Here is a 24717-nt window from a genome sequence, read left to right on the forward strand (position 1 = left end):
TCATAATTAAAGTTCTCAACGCAGGTTCGGGAGGAACCTAAGCATCCAGTCCTGTTATTTATCTCTACGACCGTATATAAGCAGCAGTCATTGCTCCAGCAACAATTCTTCCGGGCATTCCCCAACCTCCCCTTCTCCTTCTCTAATGCCTTATCTTTTTCCTCCACACTGTACCACCATAAGAAGGGGATCTTACTCTGAGCTCAAGCTGAGCCTCGGGTTCTAGCCTCCTTCGCGGACAGCAAGCCAAGCTGGTTTACCGTTATCTGGCAGGGCTGAATGGGCAGGTGAACTCATGAACAGCACCTCTAAGTAAACATATTCTTTATTAATACATTCTCTCTACATCAACCCTATCATGTCACCATGGCTACACTGCCATAAGAGAAGGAGAATATGGCTGACAGTGGAAATATTTGTTGAGGTGAAAGAGTGTGAAATGCCTGCTGTCTAAATAATGAATGATCATATCTCAGTGATTGCCATGAGGCTTACAAGGCTGAAATGTGGTTCAGAAGTGATTGGGTAAAAGTTAGACTCTGCGAGGAGTTGAATGATTGGGAATTAGATCAGAGGATAACTGAACAGAAAAGAAGGTTTGCTTAGTTAATGTTTCATATTGAAGTTGGGGAGGGGTTGAACTTGCTTCAAGAGGAGTGATACATTTTAATAATAGAAATAAAGCATAATTTGTGTGTTAAACAGGAACGATTCCAAGTGAAAAATCCTCCCCATACGTACATTCAGAAGCTCAGAAGCTTTCTAGACCCTGCTGTCACCAGGAAGGTGAGTTATGGCTTTTTGTCTGCTATATTAATAGACCACAAATATTTAAAGCTCTAGCCCTGGCATCCAAAGGTTGTACATTCAAACTCTTCAAGGATTGCTCATCATCGTGCCCTTAAGCAAGGCACTTGCAGTTAGTGTATATAGTAGATACACATGCATGTATGTGTGAAGATGCTTTAAAGGAGTAGTTTACTTCCAGAATGATAATTCTGTCATTTACTCACCATCCACTTGTTCCAAACCTGTATTAGTTTCTTCTGTTGAACCCAAAAGAAGATATTTAGAAAGATTTTAATATCCGTACAGTTGATGGGCACCATTGACTTCCATAAAAAATACTTTGGAATTCAATGGTGCCGATCAACACCAACAGCAAAATATCTTCTTCTGTGTTCAACAGAAGAAAGAAACTCATACAGGTTTGGAACTAGTGGAGGGTGAGTAAATGATGACAGAGTTTTCATTCTGGGAGTGAACTAATCCTTTAAATTAATTATATATGCAAATAAAAATAAATGTCTCCTGCATATTTTAAATCTGCGTCTAAGTAATGGAAGAAACATCTACCTCGTAAATTTACTGGCCCATCCTGAAATCCCTATCATACAAGTCGAGTCATATAGCACTTCTATAAGAACCATTAGAATATAATTCCTCTGTTTTCAAACTGGAGTTGTCAAACTGGATGACAAGTAGGTGCTAGGAGGTCTGTTTTGTGTAAAGGTTTGGGGTGAAATATTAATAATGCAACGTTCATAAATGTAAATAACAAATAAGGTTTTCTAAATTTTTTATATTTGTTGATAGTTTCTTTCAAGGTTATAAGTGTAACAGCATTCTTGTGATAGGTAAGAAAGATCATTTTCAAGATCATAAAGCTAAAAAAATATATAAATGTTTGTAAAATATTTACTTTCTGATAACTTGACAACTTTATTATAAAGTAAATATTTCATACTCCTTTATCATCAAAAAGTTCATGATAAAAGATTGGCATTTGCTACTTTCCAACTAAATTAAGTACATGCTTGCTCAGAAGTGGACACCTCTTCCTCCTCCTTCACAGAAATTTAGAAGGCGAGTTCAAGAATCAACTCAGGTGCTCAGAGAGCTGGAGATATCTCTTAGGACCAATCACATTGGGTGAGTCTCAATGAATCAACCTCAATAATGAATTTTTCTTTTGAGGTATTTAAGGCCATTGAATGTTTTGTTCTTCACTTAGGTGGGTGAGAGAGTTTCTCAATGAGGAAAATAAAGGGCTTGATGTTCTGGTGGAGTACCTGTCTTTTGCCCAGTATGCTGTCACGTAAGTTGTTTTTTTGCTTGTCAATCTAAATTTTAGTTTTTGGTGCAGTCTTTTGTTTTTGTTTACCACCTAGGGCTGCACAATGTGTCGTTTAAGCATCGATATCGCGATGTACGAATCCAAGTTAGTCACATCGCAGGATGTGCGATGTAGGCTGTCGTAGTTGATCCATTATTCATTTACTGTACGGGCCAGCTGCTCCCCGGCCCCGGAGAGAGAGAGAGAGAGAGAGAGAGAGCGCGCGAGAGAGAGAGAGAGAGAGAGAGAGCGCAAGAGAGAGAGAGAGAGAGAGAGAGCGCAAGAGAGAGAGAGCGCGAGAGATAGAGAGCGAGTGAGCGAGCCCCGGCCGCACGCTCACCGTTTTAAAACAACACGAGCGCTGTCTTGCTCTCTCCCTCGTGCATATTAATCAGTTGACACGATGGTGTCGATGTTTAAATCATTTAAAATCAGAATGTAAGTGTGCTCACCCCATTTTTGTTTGTAAGAAAAAATTACATTAGATTTCATATCGCAATATATATCGCACAAAAATAAAATATCGCAATGTCATTTTTTCCCAATATCGTGCAGCCCTATTACCACCTCAGAACAACATTGGTAAGTGTTGTCACAGCAGTAGACTATTGTTACTGAAATCTTGTCACCAGTCACTGGGTTCCTTCTAACAAGTGAAAGAGGGTGATGAATTAGATAAGTGCCTCATTTAGCAGTTACAGAAGGTTTGATGGATGAAAATGTGCAAGGTGTGTTTTGAGGTCAGTGTGAAAACAAGACCAAATACAATGAAATAGATTTGTGAAAACCATTTAAAAAAAGTTTTTCAGCATTGTGTCGTGATTGCCATTTTAGCTGAAAAGGTACCTAAAAGTTTTATAAAAACTTGTACACATTAATTTTACAACAAGGTATTCTGTATTTTTTTTTATATTTATTATATTTGTTAATATGTAATAAATGTAATGTTGTTGGAGTTCAAGTGTAGATTGATGAGCCAGATTATTGGGCATGGCAGGGTCTAATAAAACTCTGCATGGGTGTCCTAAGGTGTAGGCAAAGGAAAGAAATGGAAGTAATGTTAGTGCTTCTAATAAAGAAAGGATCAATAGTTGCCAGCCTACAGAATAAGTGTAGCAGGATTAGAAGTGAACTATGGGGATGTAACTATATGCGTGGCTAAACAGATGAGTTTTAAGTCTAGACTTAAAGAGAGTTTGTCTAAGTTCTGAATAGTGTTAGAAAGGACATTCTAAAGGTTAAAGGGTTAGTTCACCCAAAAATGAAAATTAGTCCATAAATTACTCCCCCTCAAGTCATCCTAGGTGTGTATGCCTTTCTTCTATCAGAGGAAATCAGTTGGAGTTATAATAAAAAAATGTCTTTGATCTTTCAAGCTGTTTAATGCCAGCGGGTGTTGCAGTGCATCAGTAAGAAGTGAAATAAAAAGCATCCATCCATTTAAAAAAGTCTCACATTGCTCCAGGGGGTGAACAAAGGCCTCCTGAAAATATCCATATTCAAAATGCTTTAAATACTTTAAAAAATACTTTAATGTAGCTTGCGCCAATAGTTGTACATGGAAGCAACTCCAGGAGGATGACGTACGAGTATGAGCATGCACTGGGGAGTCTCGTGGAAACCAACGTTTGTTAACAAAAGTGAAGGAAATAGGGCTGTCGCGATAACCGCAATATTGTAATACCGCGCTATTGACAAGCAAACCGCAGAGGAAAGATAGAAACCGCAGTGTTCAGTTTTTTTTGTTTGTTTTTTTTAGGCTGTGGCCTTATTGTTTTTTTTTTCAATTTGTCACTGTGCATTCAATGTTATATACATTAATGATACAATATGGTTACGACTAATTTTCTCGCGAGTCCGTTGTAGCTTTATGGTGCTTCGTTTGTTTTGAATAGGCCGGCTGAAACGATGGGAGACGCTCGATCTCGTCCCAAAACCTAATGTCACGTCGCCAGTTTGGGAACATTTTGGCTTTCAACCCAATGAAAAGGACGAGCCAGCGAATATAGATGAGCCGATATGCAAAATGTGCTGCAAAAAAGGTTCCTGTGATGCGGCAATAGCCTACATCTAATTTGAGGTCATCGGGACATTCTTAAACGCTTAACGTGGTTTAATGTAGGCTACCAATACAGTGATATTAACAGACCAAACTCACTAAACATCATATTAATAAAGTATATTATCTACAAAAAAATCAGATGATCCCTGAATATGAATTCAACGCGTTTAATAACACGTTAAGCCTTTTCCTCTCATAGAAAACCATCATAATGCTTAACGTGTTATTAAACGACTTGCATTCATAATCAGGGATCATCTGTTTTTTTGTTTTGTTTTTTGTACATCGTATACTACTTTATTAGTATAATGTTTAGTGAGTTTGGTTTTTAAAAATCATTGTCATTGAGCCACATTAAGCGCTTTCTTATAACGGTTTTCTATGGGAGGAAAAGGCTTAACGTGTTATTAAACAAGTTGCATTCATATTCAGGGTTCATCTGATTTTTTTTATAGATAGTATACTTAATTAGTATGATTTTTAGTGAGTTTGGTCTGTTAATATCACTGTCTTAGTACATTAAGCCATGTTAAGCGTTTAGAGTGTCCCCTGTCATCCAGCGCAGCTGCCCCCTCAAGCATCAGATCGCGGAGCAACATCAAAAAGAACAGCTGAGACCGGCCGACAGTTAAGAGTAGCTGAAGCCTTTGCGAAATCTGTAAAATACAGCCGTGAAAGTAACAGGCATACCTGCTGAAGTCACGGACAAACCTCCGCGTCAGTGCCCATACCCAAGAAAGCGTGAGCAGATAACGAGCTCACACGCTATCTGCTTGAGGAGTGCATCGACTCCAACGCGAATCCACTGTCCTGTTGGGTCAGTGGTGGCGCGATAATCAGTCTAGATTTCTGCTGCTGTCCAAAGTCGCGCGCAAATACGTGTAATACATGTTAGAACTCTTTGATTTCTTAAAAAAAATGTATTGGAAATGCATGTTCTTGTTGCTGTTTGGCATTTAACAAAAAAAAAAATGTTTTAAAACGTGTCTCTCTGTCAGTTAAAAAAGCAACAATATATGCTACATAACTCAACGATAGAGCTTTGTATGCAGCAAAATCAGGATAAATTAGGTATGTATACAAAAAAAAAAAAACGGCGGTAATACCGCATATCGCGCTATTGAGCCACCCATAATAACCGCAGGGGTAATTTCTTAACCGCGACAGCGGTTATAAGTCTTCTCTTGGCTTATATCGAAATCCTCCAACATACTTCTTTACAAATCCTCATTTTGTACTTCTAATCAGTAGTGTTGAGTATCGATTGGGTATTTAACAATACTGGTGCCATGTCGATACTTTTAAAATGGTTCCGGTGCCTGAACCGATTTATATCTTTTGCTGTAGTGTGTTGTCAGTAGGAAATATCAGTTTACATTTACAAACATTCATTTTGTCATTAATTTTAATAATAATCTAGTGAGATTTTTGAATGCACAAGCAGTCTTACAACAGCCGGTGCTCCACACAGAGATCTGATCTCACCATCATCGAATCTGTCTGTGATTACATGAAGAAACTGATGAAACTGAGACAAACTAAATCTAAACTATTTTCTTCTGACACACTACAGCAAAAGATATAAATAACTGTCTGAACACCATTCATTTGGGTGAAAATACTAACATGCTTCAGACCTTTGCACAGTAGTGTATGTATAAAGTAAGTAAATTAAATTAAGTATATTTAAATAAGTATAATTAAACTATGCATTCATGTGTTAAGGGCATGATTTTCGCTGGAGGAAACAGCTGTGGTGTGATGAGCGGTGAACAGATCAAAAACTTTAGATGGGACACTGATTGCTCCCTCGTGACTTTTTGTAAACTGTATTTACTTCGCTTTTCTCCATAGACAGAGTCTGGAAGTGCATAATTGACAAGCGGATACTTTCTCGTGGGAAAACAAAACCATTGAGCGAGTTTTGCTGCCTCCTTAATCTGATCATCCATGAGAGCAACCAAGGGGGACACAATCTCAGTTATCACCTTGCCAGACTTTCGCCTCCCCAGTTTCTCACTGACAATCGGTAACGGTTGATCAATTAAACTTTTCCCAAAACCTGTCGGGAGTAGGGCCACAACATCACCTCCATTCAAAATGTGAAACAAACACTCTTCTTGTTTGGGCTTCAGTAGACAAATGCAGGGAATATTCTCCATAACCGAGTGAATAGCATCCCGTGTCTCCATATCCGCTGTTTTCGATTTCCCTAACCTAAACTACAATCTTAAATTCGGCGCTTACGCTTATCTTAGCATCTAGTTAGTTGATTGGACGGCTGGTGCGGAGCTTGAGGAAATCTGGGAGCTGGTTTGCTATCTCAGACTGAGTACAGAAGCGAACTGAAATTAAAGTATGAAGTCTGACGTAGTCAGGCTAGCACAGATACAGATATTCTAAAAATCTGCCGATAAACACACACCTTGTGTCCTCTGTTTCTGTCTGAAAACACTTGCACTTCTCCGCCATGGTCTGCGGATTGAAGAGTGCACTGAAAGACGAGGAGGAGACAAGTCTGCCGCCGTTTTCATATGAAATTTAAGAGTACTGACTCTGAGGAAATCGCAAATTTGTGTTTATGGAGCTAAATGCTATAGACCCGCTAAAAAAAGCCTAGCGACCCCCATGCTTCTTGGGTACATTTCGGAGAACCAGGACAAATATTTCAAATGATTGCTCAGACATTTAAGAGGCACTGAAATCTGCATTCTGGTTCGGTTCAAACCTGTTCCATAGGGCACCGGGTTTCGGTGCCCAACCCTACTAATTAGTGACCGTTGTTTTGTTTTGATCTCTCCTATGTGCTTCTGCATTCATCACATCTGAGTGGCACATGTGCAAAGCCAACCTCATACATCATCCGCCCGGAGATGCTTCCACGTAAAACAGTGAGCGCAAGCTAGATTAAATTGATTATTACATTTTAAATATGGTTCTTTTTCTTACAAAAAAAACATTGATTCGCTACAGGAGGATTTTGTTCACCACCTGGAGCCGCGTGAGACATAGATTGGCACTCTTTATTTAACTTCTTTTGGACTGATGCACTGCAACACCCGCTGAGTGCCATTAAACAGCTTGAAAGAACAGAAGACAATTTTTGATGTAACCACAACTGGATTTGTCTGAAAAAAGAAAGTCATGTACACCTAGGATGACTTGAGGGTGAATAATTTACGGAGCTAATTTTTATTTTTGGGTGAACTAACCCTGTAAGAGCCATGTAAGGAAATGCCCATCTAGTTTTTTTATTTAGTTTTTCTTAATTGCCACTGTCAAAAGACAAGAGTTTTGGGACTTTAATAGGTTCGTGAAGTAGTATGTGTTAGACAGGAAAGGCACAAAAAAAAGTGCAATTCTGTGTGCATCAGGACCAGAATTGGAAACCACTGGTAGGCACAAGGCTGCAGGCTGAGATAATCACAGCCATTCTGATATAGGGCGATATCACATGACTATGAGTGTGATATTGCATTTATACAACAGTTTGATGGCACAAGTGTGTAAATAATTAATAAACAAACAGAGTGTCTTGAAAGATTTTGTACAGTTGTGATGGACATCGGCTGAACAGTTGATGGGCACCTTTGACTTCCGTAGTATTTTTTTCCTACTATGGAAGACAATGTTGCCCATCAACTGTTCGGATACTAACATTTTTCAAAATATTTTATTTTGTGTTCAACAGAAGAAAGAAACATTTTGGATTTGGAACAAGAGTAGGTAGAGTAAATGATGACGGAATTTTGATTTTGGAAGTGAACTACTCCTTTAAGCCTGTTTAAAAGAGTGGTTACATAGTATCAAAAGCTTGTAGTATTAGCAGTGAGATACAACAAAATTTGAAAGACAAAAGTAATTTGTTACCATGACGGGTAACAAATAACTCCATTAACTGTGATGGAGCCTAAAATGTGACTGAAGCAAACTTTGTATGTAAGGAGGAGTTGGGAGGACACCGTCTTTTGTAGTACTTTTGACATAAACAATACAGAACCTATACATAATTTTCTGTTTATGCTTCATACTCTTTTATTCTCTCTCAGGTTTGATGGAGATGTAGCAGAGAGCACCACAGGTGAGATTTCTGTAGAGACCCCTTGGAGCCGGTCTATAGAAGATCTCCATGGCGACAGTAATCTACCATCACCAGTCAGCGGCAGCAGCATACCACGATCCACTCGGCACTCCTTAAGGTAGAAGCACATAAACCAACAGAAGCACATTTGTGTTCATTCTGAAAATTGGAGAATATTTTTTACAAGACCACCCTTAACATTGTATTGCTTTCTTAGGTCAAGTACTTTGCCCAGTCGCAGAACTCTGAAGAATTCACGTTTGGTGTGTAAAAAAGATGATGTTCATGTTTGCATCATGTGTCTAAGAGCTATTATGAACTACCAGGTAAGCAGATTATGAAATTTACATTTTAAAAACGGCTGAATTTAAAAACAAAACAAAAAAAAATACTTCAATCTCTTTTCATTTTCCCCTTTTCTGTATCACTCACTCTTTGGCTGAAGTATGGCTTCAACATGGTTATGTCCCACCCCCATGCTGTCAATGAAATTGCTCTGAGCCTTAACAACAAAAATCCCAGGTAACCACACACACACACACACACAGATATATATATATTGGTTTCTCTTAACCATCATATATGTGAAAACATTAAACATTGCTCGCAAACTTTTCTCTGGTTTGTTTAAACCTCTGAAAATGGTTGATGAGAACTCTCTTATCTGTCATGGCTTTCATCCAAACCCTTAAGGTATTACATTTGATCAAAAACCTTTTTAGTAGGGCTTTTCTTTGGACAGTTTACCTATAAATAGATTAATTGTCTGTTAGTTGTGCTGATTGATGTCAATAGAAGATAATGGTTTGTAACTAAGACCGTTCCTTGAGACAATGATACAGAATCTTTCGAAGCCATCAAATATAACCTTTAAGGATAGCTGCTTGTATAGCTGAATTCATCTTTGATTTGCCAACCATAAAACCAGTAGGACAATTTGACCTGCCCCTTGGATATTTCTTAAGAGTTGTATCTGGAATTTTTAATTTTTCCTTGGAATGTTTTATCAGAGTATTTTGTTTGTTGATTTTAAGTGTCCTTTTGTCTTGGTTGTGCAGGACCAAAGCCCTAGTTCTGGAGCTGTTGGCCGCCGTGTGCTTGGTCAGAGGTGGACATGAGATCATCCTGGCTGCTTTTGACCATTTCAAAGAGGTAGGAAAGGATATTCTGCCTTCCAGCATTTTTACATTCAGTTTATTTCACTCGGATGTAGGACTACGATATTGAAAAAAATATATAAAGTGATCAAATATTAAGTTCATCATCTATATATATTGAGAGATTTAAAAATACATGAATTCTCACCAGATAATTTGAATAACTAGATTTAGAAGTTAGTGGGTTGATTTTGTTAGGGAGTTCATATGCATAGAAAATAACAATAATTGAAGATATTTTTGAGTGTGAAATCCTTTCAGTACTTTACAAAAATTTGGTGTTCATACTTTGGTATTTATGTATATATATAAACACTTACACCTCTTTCAGTAACAATTTCAGTTATTAAAATAAAGTAACAATAAACAATAAAAATCTGCAAGAAATCAATAATAAAACAACATGTCCCACACTTTATAGATCTGATCTTACATTTTTTTTCTGCTGGTTTGCAGTCCACTGCCAGTGTTTGACATTATTTCACTCATGGGTAACATTTAAGTCGGTGAGCTTCAATTATGTTTACATTTCATGATACATTTCATGGATCATCATAAAAACTAAGTAAATTGATACTTTTATAAAATTGAACCAAATTACAGACGGTTAATTAATTATATTTATTAATACCGAAACTTAAACAAAACTACTCACGGCAAAAAGCTAAATTACAAAACCAAAAAGCACAGTGTTGTTTTTTTCGGTGGGTTATTAAAACACAACTTATGTCTTTTATGTTTCTCAGGTCTGCTCAGAATCCCAAAGGTTTGAAAAATTGATGGAACACTTCAAAAATGAAGACAACAATATTGATTTCATGGTGGGTCTATATTGCAGAGTCCTTCCTCTCTCCTCTGGAGTGCCTTTTAGACTGACAAGCTCTCACCACCACTGATGTCATATCTCTTCATCATTCCCTGTTCGTGATTTAGGTGGCATGCATGCAGTTCATCAATATTGTGGTGCACTCAGTAGAGGACATGAACTTCAGAGTTCATCTTCAGTATGATTTCACCAAGCTTGCTTTGGATGACTATCTGGAGGTATGAAAACTGTTCTTAGTGTGTTTAAAGTATCTTCTCTTTATGCTCAGTCAGAAACTCACTGTTGTTTACTGTCTCTGGGGTGTGTTTTTTTGCTCAGAGGCTAAAGCACACTGAAAGTGATAAACTCAAAGTGCAGATCCAGGCTTACTTGGATAACCTGTTTGATGTTGGGACACTTCTAGAGGACGCAGAGACCAAAAATGCTGCCCTGGAACGTGTGGAGGAACTGGAGGAGAGTCTCTCACATGTGAGCAAACACTCAGACACCACTTTATTTTCCTTGCCTTTCTGATTCCTTGTAATATAGTCTTACTTTTCAGCATAATATATATATATATATATATATATAATTAATTAATTAATTAATTAATAACACAACTGTTATCTGAGTTCTCTATTCTAACTATTCCTCATGTTGGCAGATGTCAGACAAACTCTTAGAAACAGAGAATGAGGCCATGTCTAAAATCGTGGAACTTGAGAAGCAGTTGATGCAGAAGAACAAAGAGTTGGATGCTGTCCGGGTCAGTATCACACCACCTGACTTAGAACCAAGATCTATAGTAGTTTGGATCTCATCAAACGGTTCATAACACCCTCTCAACATAACACTTAATTTTACTTTTACAGATTTAAAACATATGAAAATGTTCCTTTTCAAGTTATTTATTGGGCTGATAATTTAACATATTCATTTAGTACAATTCCATGATATTATAGAATTATTAATATTTTGAATGGCCTTTTATTTTCAGTATTCTTTTATGTTTTAGTAATATTATGTGATTTGTCTTTTTTATATTTCTATTTAGCTTTATTTTTATTTAGATTTTAGTACTTCAACTTAAATTGATTTTATTTCAGATAGTTGCTAAAGCAAATAGGTCTAGTTTTTAGGATTTTCATAGAATATTTTATTTCAGCTTTATTTTAATTAATGAAAACGTTTTTAATCGTTTTTGTTAACAGTAAAAATTGCATAAATATTGATTATTATTTAATGTTATTAATGACTAATTTGATTACTGGGTTATATGTTGAATGTCCCCTAACCAAACCAGAAAACCGTTCTCATCACATCCGTTCACATGAGAGAGTGTTAAGAGTTATATGAACTGATGGAAATAATAAGCTTACCTAGCTAGTTGTTTTTATTATCTGTGTTTTGTTAAATTTTAATATCCGAATGTTAGTGAGAAGAAGAAAAATGTATATGTGATGGACATCGGTTATGATTTTCTTTGGGATCTCCTTCAAATGCATCTAGAATAAAACAGCTCTGTATTTAACAATTCACATACGCAAAACCTGATCTGATGCGACCTGTTTTATAGAAAACAGGTTTTTGGTCATAACCCCAATTGCCAGTCAGTTGATTAAAATGTCTAATTGATTGACAAGCCATTTTCTTAAAGAACTTCTAGAAATAATGTCGCCATGTTATCTTTCATTTACTTGATAACATGGGATGATTTCTTTTTAAATCCTAAATTACTCTGTTTGCGTGCACATGTGCAATCCAGGCTGTGTACCGGGACGCCAGTTCGCAAGTTCACACGCTTCGCCGGATAGTTCGTGAGAAGGATGAGACCATTCAGAGGCAGTCCACTCTGGAGAAGAAAATCCATGAACTAGAGCGCCGAGGCAGTCTCCAGATCCAGGTGAGGGGTGAGGGAGATGGAGAAGGAGACGTGTCTCCGCTGCCGTCACCTCCTCAACCCATGGCTCTTTCTCCCTGCCCTGATGCCATGGCTCTGGCCGGAGCCTGTGCTGGTGCAGTGTACAGCTCTGGCAGCACGTCCCAGACTGGAACTCTTCGAGCAATGGCCACACCACCTCCTCCTCCCCCTCCACCACCTCCAATGGCAAGTTCCTCTGGTGAGTAATGATTTCAACAAATCTGATGATTCAGCACTCATTAAATGAGGGTATAATGAAATGACTACTTTCTACAACTAAAGATGATTAATGTTATGGGTTTCACTCAGTGTGACTGCCATCATTTTATTTAATTGAGGTGGTGTAGCCTAATGGTCTTGGGTTCAAACAGTGCAGTTGCTTGAATTTACTGAGCCTGAGAAATAAAAGGTTATAGGAGGGCCCCCTTCCAATGGGCCCAATTGAAAGTCTGTAGCACTTTCTCACAAGACCTGAGACAGCATTCCCCTGACAGTGCCCCTGTTGCAACCCTACAAAGGTTGATCTGTGAACTGTTTATTATCCATTTAACTTCAGTCTAGGTGGATGTATTGCGTGAAAAAAAACTATGGTTGACCAAATGATTAGTAAACATAATCGATTCTTTATTTTTAAACTTAAGTGTTAGATAACTGATATGCAGAACCAATATTTAATCTTTGTTTTATGCATTTTTGCACAAATAATTGTTGTTACATTGTAACGTAATCCCCGGTTTCACAGACAATGCTTAAGCTTAGTCCCAGACTAAAATGCATGACTCAGCTGTTTTAACTGAAAAAAACTTACATTGACATATCTTAAAATATCATCACCTTGTTTTGTCTCTAGATGCACACCAGTAATGTTTTTTTCTAAGGCACATTTATAAAAGTTACTTTAATGTCCTAATTGAACTGTGGCTTAAGCCCTTTCTGTGAAACCAGACCTAAATGCATTATGAATATTTGTATAATTATAAACATTACTCTAAAATATCTTCTGACCTCAAGCTTTTTCATGTTAAAGGGGGTCATATGATGCGATTTAACATTTTTCCTTTCTCCTTGGAGTGTTACAAGCTCTCGGTGCATAAAGAAGATCTGTGAAGTTGCAAAGACTAAAGTCTCCAATCCAAAGAAATATTCTTTATAAAAGTTAAGACTCGTCCACACCCCCCTAAAACGGCTCGTTCTAACTCCCCCACATCACTATGTGAGAAGATTTGCATAACACTGCCCAGATGTTCATGCAAAGAAAGACGGCGTACCTTTTATTCTCGTTGTAGTATTGTTGTTGCCGCTTTCGCAATGTCGTATAGATGCTGTGTGTTTGGTTGTGTAAGCGAAATTACTTTGTTTGGCCTTCCAAAAGAGGATGATATCTGCTTCGTCTTTGCACTGTGGACGTTCATTATAAGCTTGGATTTGCGCAGCTTGTCAGTTAACAACGGCTCCGTGTAGTAACAGCTGCTCTATGTTAAATCACGCACCTGATTTACAGCTGATTAGAGAACCGGCTTTACTGACTTAGTAACTGACTTTAGATGCGTAGTAATCATCGGCCAATATATATTGTGCACCCCTAAAATTTACATAAATATAAATATCCACGTAAAACTACCTATTTTTTAAAACATAAGAGTAATGTATTTTAGTTGTATGATAGTCTGTAGTTCACTGAATATATCCTAAGAAATAAGGTCAAATCTGTAAATGTGTCGACACATTCATAAAGTCCAGCTGATCAGAACTATTAATAACGTTTTCTGAACCCTCTATGAAAACTAACTAAATACCTAACAGACCACCATTTTACCAAGCTTTTACTGTGCACATGTTTGCAGCCAGTGATTGCGTAAAAGACTGTGCCAACATTTTTACCACAAACACGTTCTCTCTCTTCTCCTGTAGTTTCTAATGGGCCATCGGCAGCTCTCGCACCTCCACTGCCGCCGCCTCCTCCTCCACCTCCTCCTCCCCCACCTCCACCTCCTGGACATTCTATTGAGATCTCTGCTCCATTACCCCCGCCTCCCCCTCCTTGTGCTCCTCCTCTCCCAGGAAGCGGCACGCCAACTGTCATATTCAACTCTGGCTTGACGGGTATAAATGTGTATATGATTGTTTCCGTGTGAATGGGTCATTGCAAATATATTCTTTTTTTTTATTGACTGTTTTGATTCGGATAATTTTTCCCTGAAATAATTTTCCATGCTTTTGTGCAATTTTGTTCATCACTTCTTAGTGCTTAGAAGCATTTTCGGGCTTTCTCTTTCTAGACATTTGTGCTTTATTACTCTCTAAACATTTGTTTTTATCTACTCTCTTTTTCTCCCGCACTCAAAGATGGACCAATCAAGCTCTTCTGTAGGTTTCCTGATATTTGTCATGGCCACCATTTACTCCCATGATCCTGTCACATTATGTGTTGTGTGTCTTTGCTTAACACGTTATCATGTATTTTAATGATTCTTTTTAATCTCATTGAGTAGTTGTTTTGGTAGTCACAGGCCTCTGTTCTTTCTTGGCAGCTGTGAAAATTAAAAAGCCAATCAAAACCAAGTTCCGCATGCCAGTGTTCAATTGGGTGGCTCTGAAACCAAATCAGATCAACGGCACTGTCTTCAATGAAATCGATGACGAGAAGATTCTAGAGGTATCTGTCTGTAGCACTTTACATGGTGTGAAATGTGTGATCTCTTTCAAGTTCAAGAACATTCTGTAACTGCTGCTTACTAAAATCGCAAGAAACAATACATACAGAAAGTCAAGCATGTGAAGCAAGCAAGGATGTCGAATCATTGGTGCCATCAATGGTGCCAACGTTTTTGAACACCAAGTTCTAGGAGTGCTGTGGATTACAACTTTAATAGAATGCTTTTATTTGCAGGATTTGAATGTGGATGAGTTTGAGGAAATGTTCAAGACCAAAGCCCAGGGCCCTGCTGTCGACATGACGATGCAAAAGCAGAAGGCTCCTCCGAAGGGCCCCAACAAAGTTTCACTGCTGGAGGCCAACAGAGCCAAAAACCTTGCCATCACGCTCCGTAAGGCAGGGAAGAGCCCAGAAGAGATCTGCAAAGCAATCCAGACGTAAGTTCCCACTTTGCCATTAATGTCAAGATAAAGATGAACCATATTCTCTGTGAGATGATGATTTACAACTGTGGCATTGCTCTTGTTCAAAGGGATAGTTCACCCAAAAATGAAAATTTTCCTCTTGGCTTATATCAAAATCTTCCAACATTTTTCTTTACAAATCCTTATTTTGTACCTCTAATTCGTGAAAGGTGTTTCCCTTACATCTGCTTGTTAGAACATAAGTCAGTTCTTGTTCTGTTCCTTCCAAAGTTCAGCTCCTGTATCTTCTAACTTTGCTGGTTTTGTTTAGTTTCGTTTTAGTTTGGTTTAGTTTTTAGTTTAGTTTAGTTTTCGTTTAGTTTCGGTTTCGTTTCGTTTCGTTTCGTTTCTGGTTTGTTTTTGGTTTGGTTGGTTGGTTTTGTTTTATGTTTTGTTTTGGTTCGGTGTTTTTAGTTTTGCTTAGTTTGTTTTTTTGTTTATTTGGTTTTTTGAGGTTTGTTTTTTTCAATCGCACTCTGATCAGTTTCTCTCAACCCCTGCAGGTTTGACCTGCGTACAGTGCCCGTGGACTTTGTGGAATGTTTGATGCGGTTCATGCCCACTGAAAGTGAGGTGAAGATGCTCCGCCAGTATGAGCGGGAGCGACGGCCAATGGATGGGGTCACTGATGAGGACCGATTCATGATGCTCTTCAGCAAGATAGAGAGGCTGCCACAGCGGATGACCATCATGGCATTCATGGGCAACTTTAACGATAGCCTGCAGATGCTCACACCGGTAAGGTGGAAAGAGAAAAAAAAGAGAAACAACCGTGATTGAATCATTGAATTGAATAATAACACTCTTATTAATAAAGATCCATCTGACATACATTTTTCCTACAGCAACTGCACGCTATCATAGCAGCATCTGTATCCATAAAGTCATCACAGAAGTTAAAGAAAATCCTTGAGGTAAGATAGTATAACTTTAATATCACACAGTTTCTTGCAGTTTTAGAGTCTTCCTTGTAATTAATTGTGTGATATCTCTTATTTCAGATAATTTTGGCACTGGGCAACTACATGAACAGTAGTAAGAGAGGAGCTGTTTATGGCTTCAAACTTCAGAGCTTGGATTTGGTAACATCACATGTCATAACACAAATATGTTTTTTTTTTTTTTTTTAATTAAGTTTATTCTGAGATTATTAACATTTAAGTTTAATTGTAATGTTTCCTGTCTTTAGCTATTGGAAACCAAGTCCACAGACAGGAAGCAGACACTTTTACACTACATAGCCAATGTGGTGAAGGAGAAATATCCTATTGTAAGCGTTTTTTACAATGAGCTGCACTACATTGAGAAAGCTGCTGCAGGTAAGTCTGTATATATAAATATATTTAAAATATACTAATTAATAATGTCAATTATTTTTTTTTATTATTAGTGCTGGTAAGAACTAATTCTAGAAATATATTTTTTAGTTGAGGCGAAAATATAATAAATAAAATAAATAAATTCAACTAACAAAAGTAGAATTAGTTTAAATTAAAATACTAGAATTACTAAAACTGAAATAAAAAACAATCTAAATAGAAATATTAAAAAAAACGAATGGAAATGACAAGCACATAAAAATCACACACTTAAATTAAAATGAAAACCATAGAATTCAAAGTTAATAATTTCTGTAATAGTGCATAATACTAAAATAACACTTTGTAAATGCATTTTGAAATGTTCTTAGGTCTCACATTAACAGAAAGAAATACAAAAATGATTGTCCTCTATGTATTTTTTGCTGTAATATGCTATGTAATCTGATTGATTCTACAGTAAGTTTGTTGTTGACGTTGGTCCTCATTATTCCCATGTTGCAGTCTCACTGGAGAATGTACTCCTGGATGTGAAGGAGCTTCAGAGAGGTATGGATCTGACCAGAAGAGAGTACAGCATGCACGGCCACAACTCCCTGCTCAAAGATTTCATCCATCACACTGAGGCCAGACTGAAGAAGCTGCTGGATGATGCCAGGATTGCACAGGTAAAAAAGAGGAGGGTTTAGGATGTCGTGGTGGGCTGGTAATGGTAAGGCTGTGGGTTTGAATCTCACAAGGCATAATCCCCATGATCATGTGGCTTGCATGTAATTACAGGATGCCTTTGACGATGTTATTAAGTTCTTCGGGGAGAGTCCCAAGACCATGCCACCCTCTGTGTTCTTCCCTGTGTTTGTTCGCTTCATCAAGTCCTATAGGGTGAGTCTATATTCTATCAGGGCATCAACTTCCGTCTTCAACTCCAACTTCACACAAGGCCCAGATCTAATTTGTCTTTGTTTTCAGCAAGCGGATGAAGAGAACGAGCAGAGGAAGAGGCAAGAGCAGCTGATGATGGAGAAACTTCTGGAACAGGAGGCCATGATGGAGGAGCAAGAAAGTCAACAGGTATGATGAGTTGAAAGCCTTGGTAGGTCCCACTAGGGCTGGGTTGAAAATATCAGTTTCTCGATTTTTTCATTTCTCATTTTAAGGAACCAATAATGATTCTTTTATCCCCCCAAAATTGATCTTTTATTCTATGCTGTTTTCAGTTGATGTGTAAACAACTCTTCACTACACACTATTTTATTGCATGGCTTCCATCCAACAAACTATTGATTGAAACTGCCCCCGATTTCAAATTCTGTCAATTTTATTATGAAATTCGAACAATAAATAATATTTTGGCACTTTTTAATGTGATGACAGATCACTGTAGTGCCTTAGTTCAAGTAAAGTGCCATGCACATGAACTGATCATCTCTTCCTCTTTAATACAAGTAACAGCACGGAATAAACGTAAATGAACATAAGGTATGTTGAAAAATACAGTACAAATTACTGAAATGTATCATGTCTATTGTTATCATACCAGTGCGAGCCAGGGCTTAAAACGGGCCAGACGGGGCTAATAGCCTCGGGCCAGTAGCACGAGTCCAGAGTATCGCAGGGTTTCCACAGTCGGTCCTGAAGCACCACTGCGCTTCACTAAAACCCGCCCTTTACACGCCTCTCAGGAACAACGTCACGAAACCCCATCATTTCACCAACAAAGAGAAGTTATCAGAAAAGTCATTGGAATTAGCGCGATCACAAAACGAACATGATAAAAGCGGTCGTTTATTTGCATGCTTTGTTAAATATTCAACTTCTCTAGCCCCAGCTGGCCCGCTTTGGCCCAAGGTTTTCGTCGTTGGCCCCGAGGAAGCCCCGACGAGGCACGATCAAGCCCCAGAAGTGACAGTGGAAACGCGACTGCCACGCATTAGCACGCCCGGTTTAAGCTCAACAGTGGAAACGCGGCTAGTGATTGTAGCTCGATTTGTTGACTATAAAAATGTACTTTAGAGAGTAGTATTTTGCTAAATCTGTATTATATTATCATAAATTTTTTTTCTTAGCCAGTTCTTAAATATTGAATGTGTGTTAGGATAATGTTAGAATAAATCAGTGATTTAGACAGCCACCTTTTAAATATTTATATAAAAAAAACCTAATTGGATAGAAAATATAGAAATATAATTGTCATTAAAAGTTATATTATTAAAAAATATATATATATATATATAATCATTTAATTTTAACCTTAAATACTATAGTTATGTACCAACTGACAGAATTCCCTGTATGCTTTACACCATTAGTTTTTAGAGAATCTTGTCCTTAAACTGACATGTACTGTACCTGAATCAAATTGAGATCAGAATCGAGTCGAAACACAAGCTTGTGAATCAAAATCAAATCGAATCGTGTCATTTTATGTCAATAGCCAGCCCTAGAGCACACTACAGTGTACATTTAAAGGAAAGATTACAGCAAAACTGTGTGCACTAACCGGATATTATATCATTTATTAATTTGCACAAACACCAGTCACCATCTCACAAGGGCAAGCGGCAGCAGCAGGGACTGATTGCAGAGTTAAGGAAGAGGCAAGGCAAAGATAGCCGTCACGTCTACGAAGGCAAAGATGGAGCCATTGAGGACATCATTACGGGTAAGAACGGTGCTGGATGCAAGCTATCCAGATTCATCTGATTGTACGCATGTCAAATGAATCTGTTTCCCTAAGTGTGTATTGGTCTTGTTCTTTAGATAGTAACAGTAGACGCACAGTAGCAGTAGATGCCATGCTGTTTAGACTTACTGGAGTTTAGAGGCTTGAAGTTTCCATCTGATTCCGTGCTTTTTCTAGAGCTTTTAGCTTTTTGTGTTTCTGTGTTGTGATTGACTATTATTTTGCTGCAGTGCTGAAGACCGTCCCCTTTACCGCTCGATCAGCCAAACGTGGCTCGCGGTTCTTCTGTGACCCCGCCCTCTCCGAGGACTTCCATTATTAAACTAAATTCTGTCCCCTCAGAAAGGTGCCTTTAAGTCCGTCTCTTCTTCACTCACTCCCAGTCATTCACTCCATCCTTATCTATTTCTTCATTTCACGTTTTCTGTTCACCTGGGTAAGGGCATTAAATACAGGATGGCAACCTGAATTCTCTGCATAAAAAAAAATGCATGCCTGCCTGCCTTCAATCATTTCTGTTATGCATTTTGTTTCCTGCACACTATTTAAATCTAGTCGTAGATTAAAAAAAGCTGTTGAAGTGTCCCCTTTGAGTAGTTCTATATCAGCCATTATATCAAACCTATACCAATAAATGGTAGAGACCGATAAATGGCCAATATTAAACTATTCTATTCCATTTTGCCAATTGGTTCTGAAACACCCAATGGTGTTTGCCAATAACACCCAGTAACCGATATAGTACCAGAATATCATGCATCCCTACTAAATTGATCTAAAACTAACCAAAAATCCACACACCTGCCTGTTTTGTACCCATCTTTGGCCCTGTCTCATCCATATCCACAGGTACAGACTGTAGTTGTGCTCTCTGTGTAACGGTTGACTTGTTTGTCTTCAGACCTGCGCAGTCAACCTTTCCGACGGGCCGATGCCCTGAGGAGGAGTGGGAGAAGGAACTTGGAGATACAGCACCTTCTGCTACACAACATGGAGATCACCACCTGCTAGCCAAGTTTGTTCCACTTTTGAGGACAGAAGGTGGGCCAATGACACTACTGAAACAAAAAAATAGCACACTTAGATCAGTGGAAGGATGGATAAATGTGACACTGATTTTGTGGCATTTTGGACTGTTTTAAAGAACGTAGGATAAAGAGAACGAAGTCTAGAGTGGTGGATGCAGTATGTTGACTTGGTCAAATATTGTGGATTCTACAAATGGACATTGTGGAAAAGGTTGTGGTCTTTTATGATTCACTATAGTCAACATTGAGACATTGTGTGTCATGTACAAGACAGAGCAGAAATGCCAAAGGAAGTCCTTGGATTGGCCCACTTCTCATTTTCATTGTCATTTTACCTCTAGTTCTAAAACTCCAAGCTGAGTAGCTTTTTCTGAGGGGGAGATTTACAAGATGCACTTTTATTTTTATTTTTAACCTTGATCATCTTAAAACTGAACTTTTGATTTAAAAAAAAAGAGAGGGAGATTCAATCTTAAGCTGGACTTGATACTGTAATGCTGTTGAGGATTTCTCTTCTTTGCGACTGAAACATCCCATGAAATGTTGAGAAAATGTTTACTACCAAGCATCCACATTCAGCTTGACATTGTATGTACAGTACATCTCATTTTAATCACAGACTTGCTCTCCTACTGATTTTATCTCATGTGAGTGTGTTTTTGTTGTTGTTGTTGTTTTTTTTAACCGAAGACATTTCATTGAACAAAAAAGTCTTTTTTTTAACTGTACAGATATTTTGCTACAAAATTGAGCCTCTTATTTTTTACATTGTTCATCCATTGTGGTGCTGTACATATTGTTGAAACAAACCAACTTGTCCTGCAATATCACTGGAATGTTATTAACTTTTATGTTGTTTAGTATGACAGTATTATTTAATCTGATGGTGAAGACAGTGAATCAACTTACTCTGTGACCTAAATTGCTCTCTCATTACTATCGTTGCATATGGTAAATGTCTGTGGTTGCACGTAACACTTGAAAGCTTGAACAGACACTAGTGGCACATATAACTTTTTTCTACTTTGAACTCTTTAACTGGAATCAGTGGTTGTGTGCAAATAAATCAATGACACCAGCACCATTAAAAACAGTGATTCTTTTGTGTGGTCGATGCAAGAATTCACAGAGAGGTTTTTACTTGACTGAAAATTTGGATCGACACATGAGGATGCTCAATGATAAATGTGACGTTGGAGCTATTTGTGGGCAGTGGTTATCTAACGGTGCCACAAGGTGGTAGCAAACCCTTGTGTTTAGGTATCTTAGCCACTTCTTTTTGGCCCCGGGTCCATGGAACAGGCATCTATTAAACATGGTCAGATTACAGTTAAGTTATTTAAACCAGACCACATACTAATGTATAGCTCGCTATCTCTGTAAATTTCATAAAATTCATATGTCTATAAAAATTCATTTTACATTTATGAAGGTTTTCGATGACTAATCATTTTTCAGTTTTGGGTTTACTATCCTTTTTAATAAAATCAACACTATTGCTGTAATCTGCAATACTAAAAGTAATATTTTGCTATATGGCTGTAGAAGGACACAGCAGGTGTTGATTTATTGAGCATAAATGGGCCAAAAATACAATGCTTTAAAAATATTTTAGCACTAAAACTTGGACCCAATTTTTCACATATGAAATTTTCAAGCACTTTAGTTCCACCAGATCAAAGTGGGATACCGATATCCTGTCTGATGGCTAATGGACATCACACAAGGTTGGGGACCAGTTCACCATGCAGAACTAAAGAGGAGAAAAATAAAAGCCGACAACTCACGCTATGGAGAACGTGGGCAGACCTCCCAACTTCAACTGTCAGAAGATTTAAGAGTGCTGAAGAATTGTTCCATGAAAAACTATGAAAATAAATGAAAGAATTCAATAGATAAGTGCTTAGATACAGTGAAAATTATTCTTAAAATCGTATTAGAGTAATTAGTCTGTTAACAGAATCGTTCATCCAAAATTAACAGACTATACCTTAACATGATATTGCTGAAGAATGTGTAGATAATATTTAATATACAAGTTAAGTTAAATATTAAGTATTTTTCAATTATTAATAGTTGTTTCGCAAGTTATCAACTTCTGTAAGAACAAAAAAAACTAGCTAAAAAATTGATTCATGCAAGTAATATTTCAGCCATTTAATTTTTCTTATACGATCTCTTAGACCTCGTTGTTCCTTCAGATGTGGTGGGATTATTGTGTTTGATCTTCGGGCTATAACATTTTGACATCAGCGACAAACTCAATCAGCGGTCAGTCTTTAAACCGTTTTGTGTGGTGAAGCTTTACAATGTGTGGAACAAGTAGGTTTGACGTGCTTCAAATCCAATCGTATGGTCGTATTTCCTGGGTCTTCAATTACGATTGGACAACACTGTAATCGAGGCGGTGCTTCACAAACAAGGAAGCATAAGCCGCGATGATTTGAAACCGTTCACCGTTTAACTATTTCAAATTAATACACGTTGTGTTCAGTGAACTCGTCTTTAAGTCTGTTGTATTTCTCGTTTAACTTAATAAAACGTTTTTAACACTCATTGTACAAATCGAGTGCCAGTTGTCTGGGAAACGGAAACGCGCAAACTAAAGACGCGGGATGTGACTCACGAGCCAACAATTTCAACTTTAGAAACATATCTCGGCGACCATGCTTCGGGCTGCCAGAGATAAAGACGGACAGTCATTAGACGTTTATTCTGATGATGAAGATAATACTGCATTAGCAGGAAGAATAAACATGTTGGGGGAAATAAATGCAGCTTCACGTGAGAGCAGCGAAATCCGCAGGGAAACGCCCGGGCGGCAACCCGTAACGTTAAGCCAGCGCTACTGGAAACACACTCACCTGTGGCCCGCTCGTGTAGTCTCTGTGCTATGCAGCGTAGTCATCATATCATTTATCGCTGTGCTCATCTCCTTCTTGTACATCGTATTAAAAGGTAACGTAAAAAAATTATATCTATTTCTTGGAACTCTTCTCCTGAGGTTCAAACATGTGAAGTGCCTAATGATATATGCATTGTGAATGTATGCTTGATTTGATGAACAATCCTTTGATCTATAGATCTAAGAGCAGAGAGGATAACCAGTGAAGATGGATCAGAAGTGAGAATCCTAGGTAGGTCTAAATTACACCTAGTGTATTTTAACATAGTGGCTGCATATTGTGAAACACAGGACTTTTTTCCTGCAGGTTTTTGGAGTATTTTGGTACTGTCTTCCCTGGCTGGAGTTCTTTGTTACAGTTTCTCCTGGACCCTAACCTACTTTGACTCTTTTGAGCCAGGAATGTTTCCCCCAACTCCTCTTTCCTCAGCCAGACTCAAGTGAGCCTATTTTATCTCTTAGCACACATTAAATCACCAAACCATATTCTCTGAAGCAAAAATAATAATAATAATAATAATGTTCCACACTGCCAATAGAGTACTGCGGATAAGTTTGCATAGCCCTTGCAGAACATGCAAGATGTTAATAATTTTAGCAAAATATGAAGGAATAAAAATTACGTGTTATTCATTTTGTTCTGAATAAGCTGTTTAACAGACACACTGTGATTCAAGAGTAACATTCACTGATGCACAAGAAGGCAATGTGATGCATTATGATCAGTGATGTATAAACTTAAATATATATATATATATATTCATAAACATTGTGTATATATTTATATATATATGTGTATATATCATATACATAACATTATAATGAGAACACTATTATAATTAAAATCTTTTAGAGTTTACTTGCCGGGTTTCACTCTGTGGATGCATTGTGTACATTTCCACAGGTTTTGTGATTTATAAAAGAGGATTATCAGAGCAGATAAATAATTTGTGACTGATTGGGATTGAGTGATACGGTGTCTTCTCCCACTCTTAAAATGCACAAATAGCCTTTCATCCATAATGTCCACATTGAGTTTGCTCTGCAAGTGAGCTGCATGCTGCAATACAAGACTGGCACGTGTTTTGGACAATTGACGGAATTGTCACTAGCACGTAACTTTAAGCTATTTTAACTCATAAAGTACTGTCCCCTTTTCAGGTCTTCACTGTGTTCTCAGCTAATGCGCGGCCAGCCGCCTCTCAAACAGCTCGCGACTCTCGAGTATCAGATTGAGTTACAACCCGAATTCCGGAAAAGTTGGGACGTTTTTTAAATTTTAATAAAATGAAAACTAAAAGACTTTCAAATCACATGAGCCAATATTGTATTCACAATAGAACATAGATAACATAGCAAATGTTTAAACTGAGAAAGTTTACAATTTTATGCACAAAATAAGCTCATTTCAATTTTGATTTCTGCTACAGGTCGCAAAATAGTTGGGACGGGGCATGTTTACCATGGTGTAGCATCTCCTTTTCTTTTCAAAACAGTTTGAAGGCGTCTGGGCATTGAGG

The 24717-nt window shown here is 37.8% G+C and overlaps 1 protein-coding gene and 1 long non-coding RNA gene across 5 annotated transcripts in view; both read left to right on the forward strand.

The window, feature by feature from the left end:
* Positions 1 to 21389, forward strand: part of LOC132152036 (formin-like protein 2) — a 30580-nt gene extending 9191 nt beyond the window's left edge. The window contains exons 4-29 of one of the 4 annotated variants that reach the window (XM_059560677.1): positions 706 to 786; positions 1856 to 1932; positions 2015 to 2098; positions 8228 to 8377; positions 8477 to 8585; positions 8705 to 8781; positions 9318 to 9411; positions 10163 to 10237; positions 10350 to 10460; positions 10561 to 10710; positions 10886 to 10987; positions 11987 to 12341; positions 14054 to 14245; positions 14489 to 14509; positions 14674 to 14798; positions 15033 to 15235; positions 15766 to 16000; positions 16108 to 16176; positions 16264 to 16344; positions 16452 to 16581; positions 17086 to 17249; positions 17362 to 17463; positions 17551 to 17652; positions 19120 to 19243; positions 19495 to 19610; positions 20166 to 20303. In XM_059560677.1, coding sequence (XP_059416660.1) covers positions 706 to 786; positions 1856 to 1932; positions 2015 to 2098; positions 8228 to 8377; positions 8477 to 8585; positions 8705 to 8781; positions 9318 to 9411; positions 10163 to 10237; positions 10350 to 10460; positions 10561 to 10710; positions 10886 to 10987; positions 11987 to 12341; positions 14054 to 14245; positions 14489 to 14509; positions 14674 to 14798; positions 15033 to 15235; positions 15766 to 16000; positions 16108 to 16176; positions 16264 to 16344; positions 16452 to 16581; positions 17086 to 17249; positions 17362 to 17463; positions 17551 to 17652; positions 19120 to 19243; positions 19495 to 19586 — 3105 coding nt within the window. In that variant the 3' untranslated portion in view covers positions 19587 to 19610; positions 20166 to 20303. Of the gene's footprint in view, positions 1 to 705; positions 787 to 1855; positions 1933 to 2014; positions 2099 to 8227; positions 8378 to 8476; positions 8586 to 8704; positions 8782 to 9317; positions 9412 to 10162; positions 10238 to 10349; positions 10461 to 10560; positions 10711 to 10885; positions 10988 to 11986; positions 12342 to 14053; positions 14246 to 14488; positions 14510 to 14673; positions 14799 to 15032; positions 15236 to 15765; positions 16001 to 16107; positions 16177 to 16263; positions 16345 to 16451; positions 16582 to 17085; positions 17250 to 17361; positions 17464 to 17550; positions 17653 to 19119; positions 19244 to 19494; positions 19611 to 20165 lie in introns of all 4 variants that reach the window. The other 3 variants (XM_059560676.1, XM_059560679.1, XM_059560678.1) reach the window with 3 other exon arrangements.
* A 1988-nt stretch (positions 21390 to 23377) lies between these two features.
* On the forward strand, positions 23378 to 23830 carry LOC132151351 (uncharacterized). Its single transcript, XR_009436393.1, has 2 exons — positions 23378 to 23429; positions 23505 to 23830. It is a non-coding gene; the product is annotated as an uncharacterized LOC132151351 (long non-coding RNA).
* Positions 23831 to 24717: the final 887 nt, after the last annotated feature.

Source organism: Carassius carassius, chromosome 10 (genome assembly GCF_963082965.1).
Source record: "Carassius carassius chromosome 10, fCarCar2.1, whole genome shotgun sequence".
Classification (NCBI taxonomy): Eukaryota; Metazoa; Chordata; class Actinopteri; order Cypriniformes; family Cyprinidae; genus Carassius; species Carassius carassius.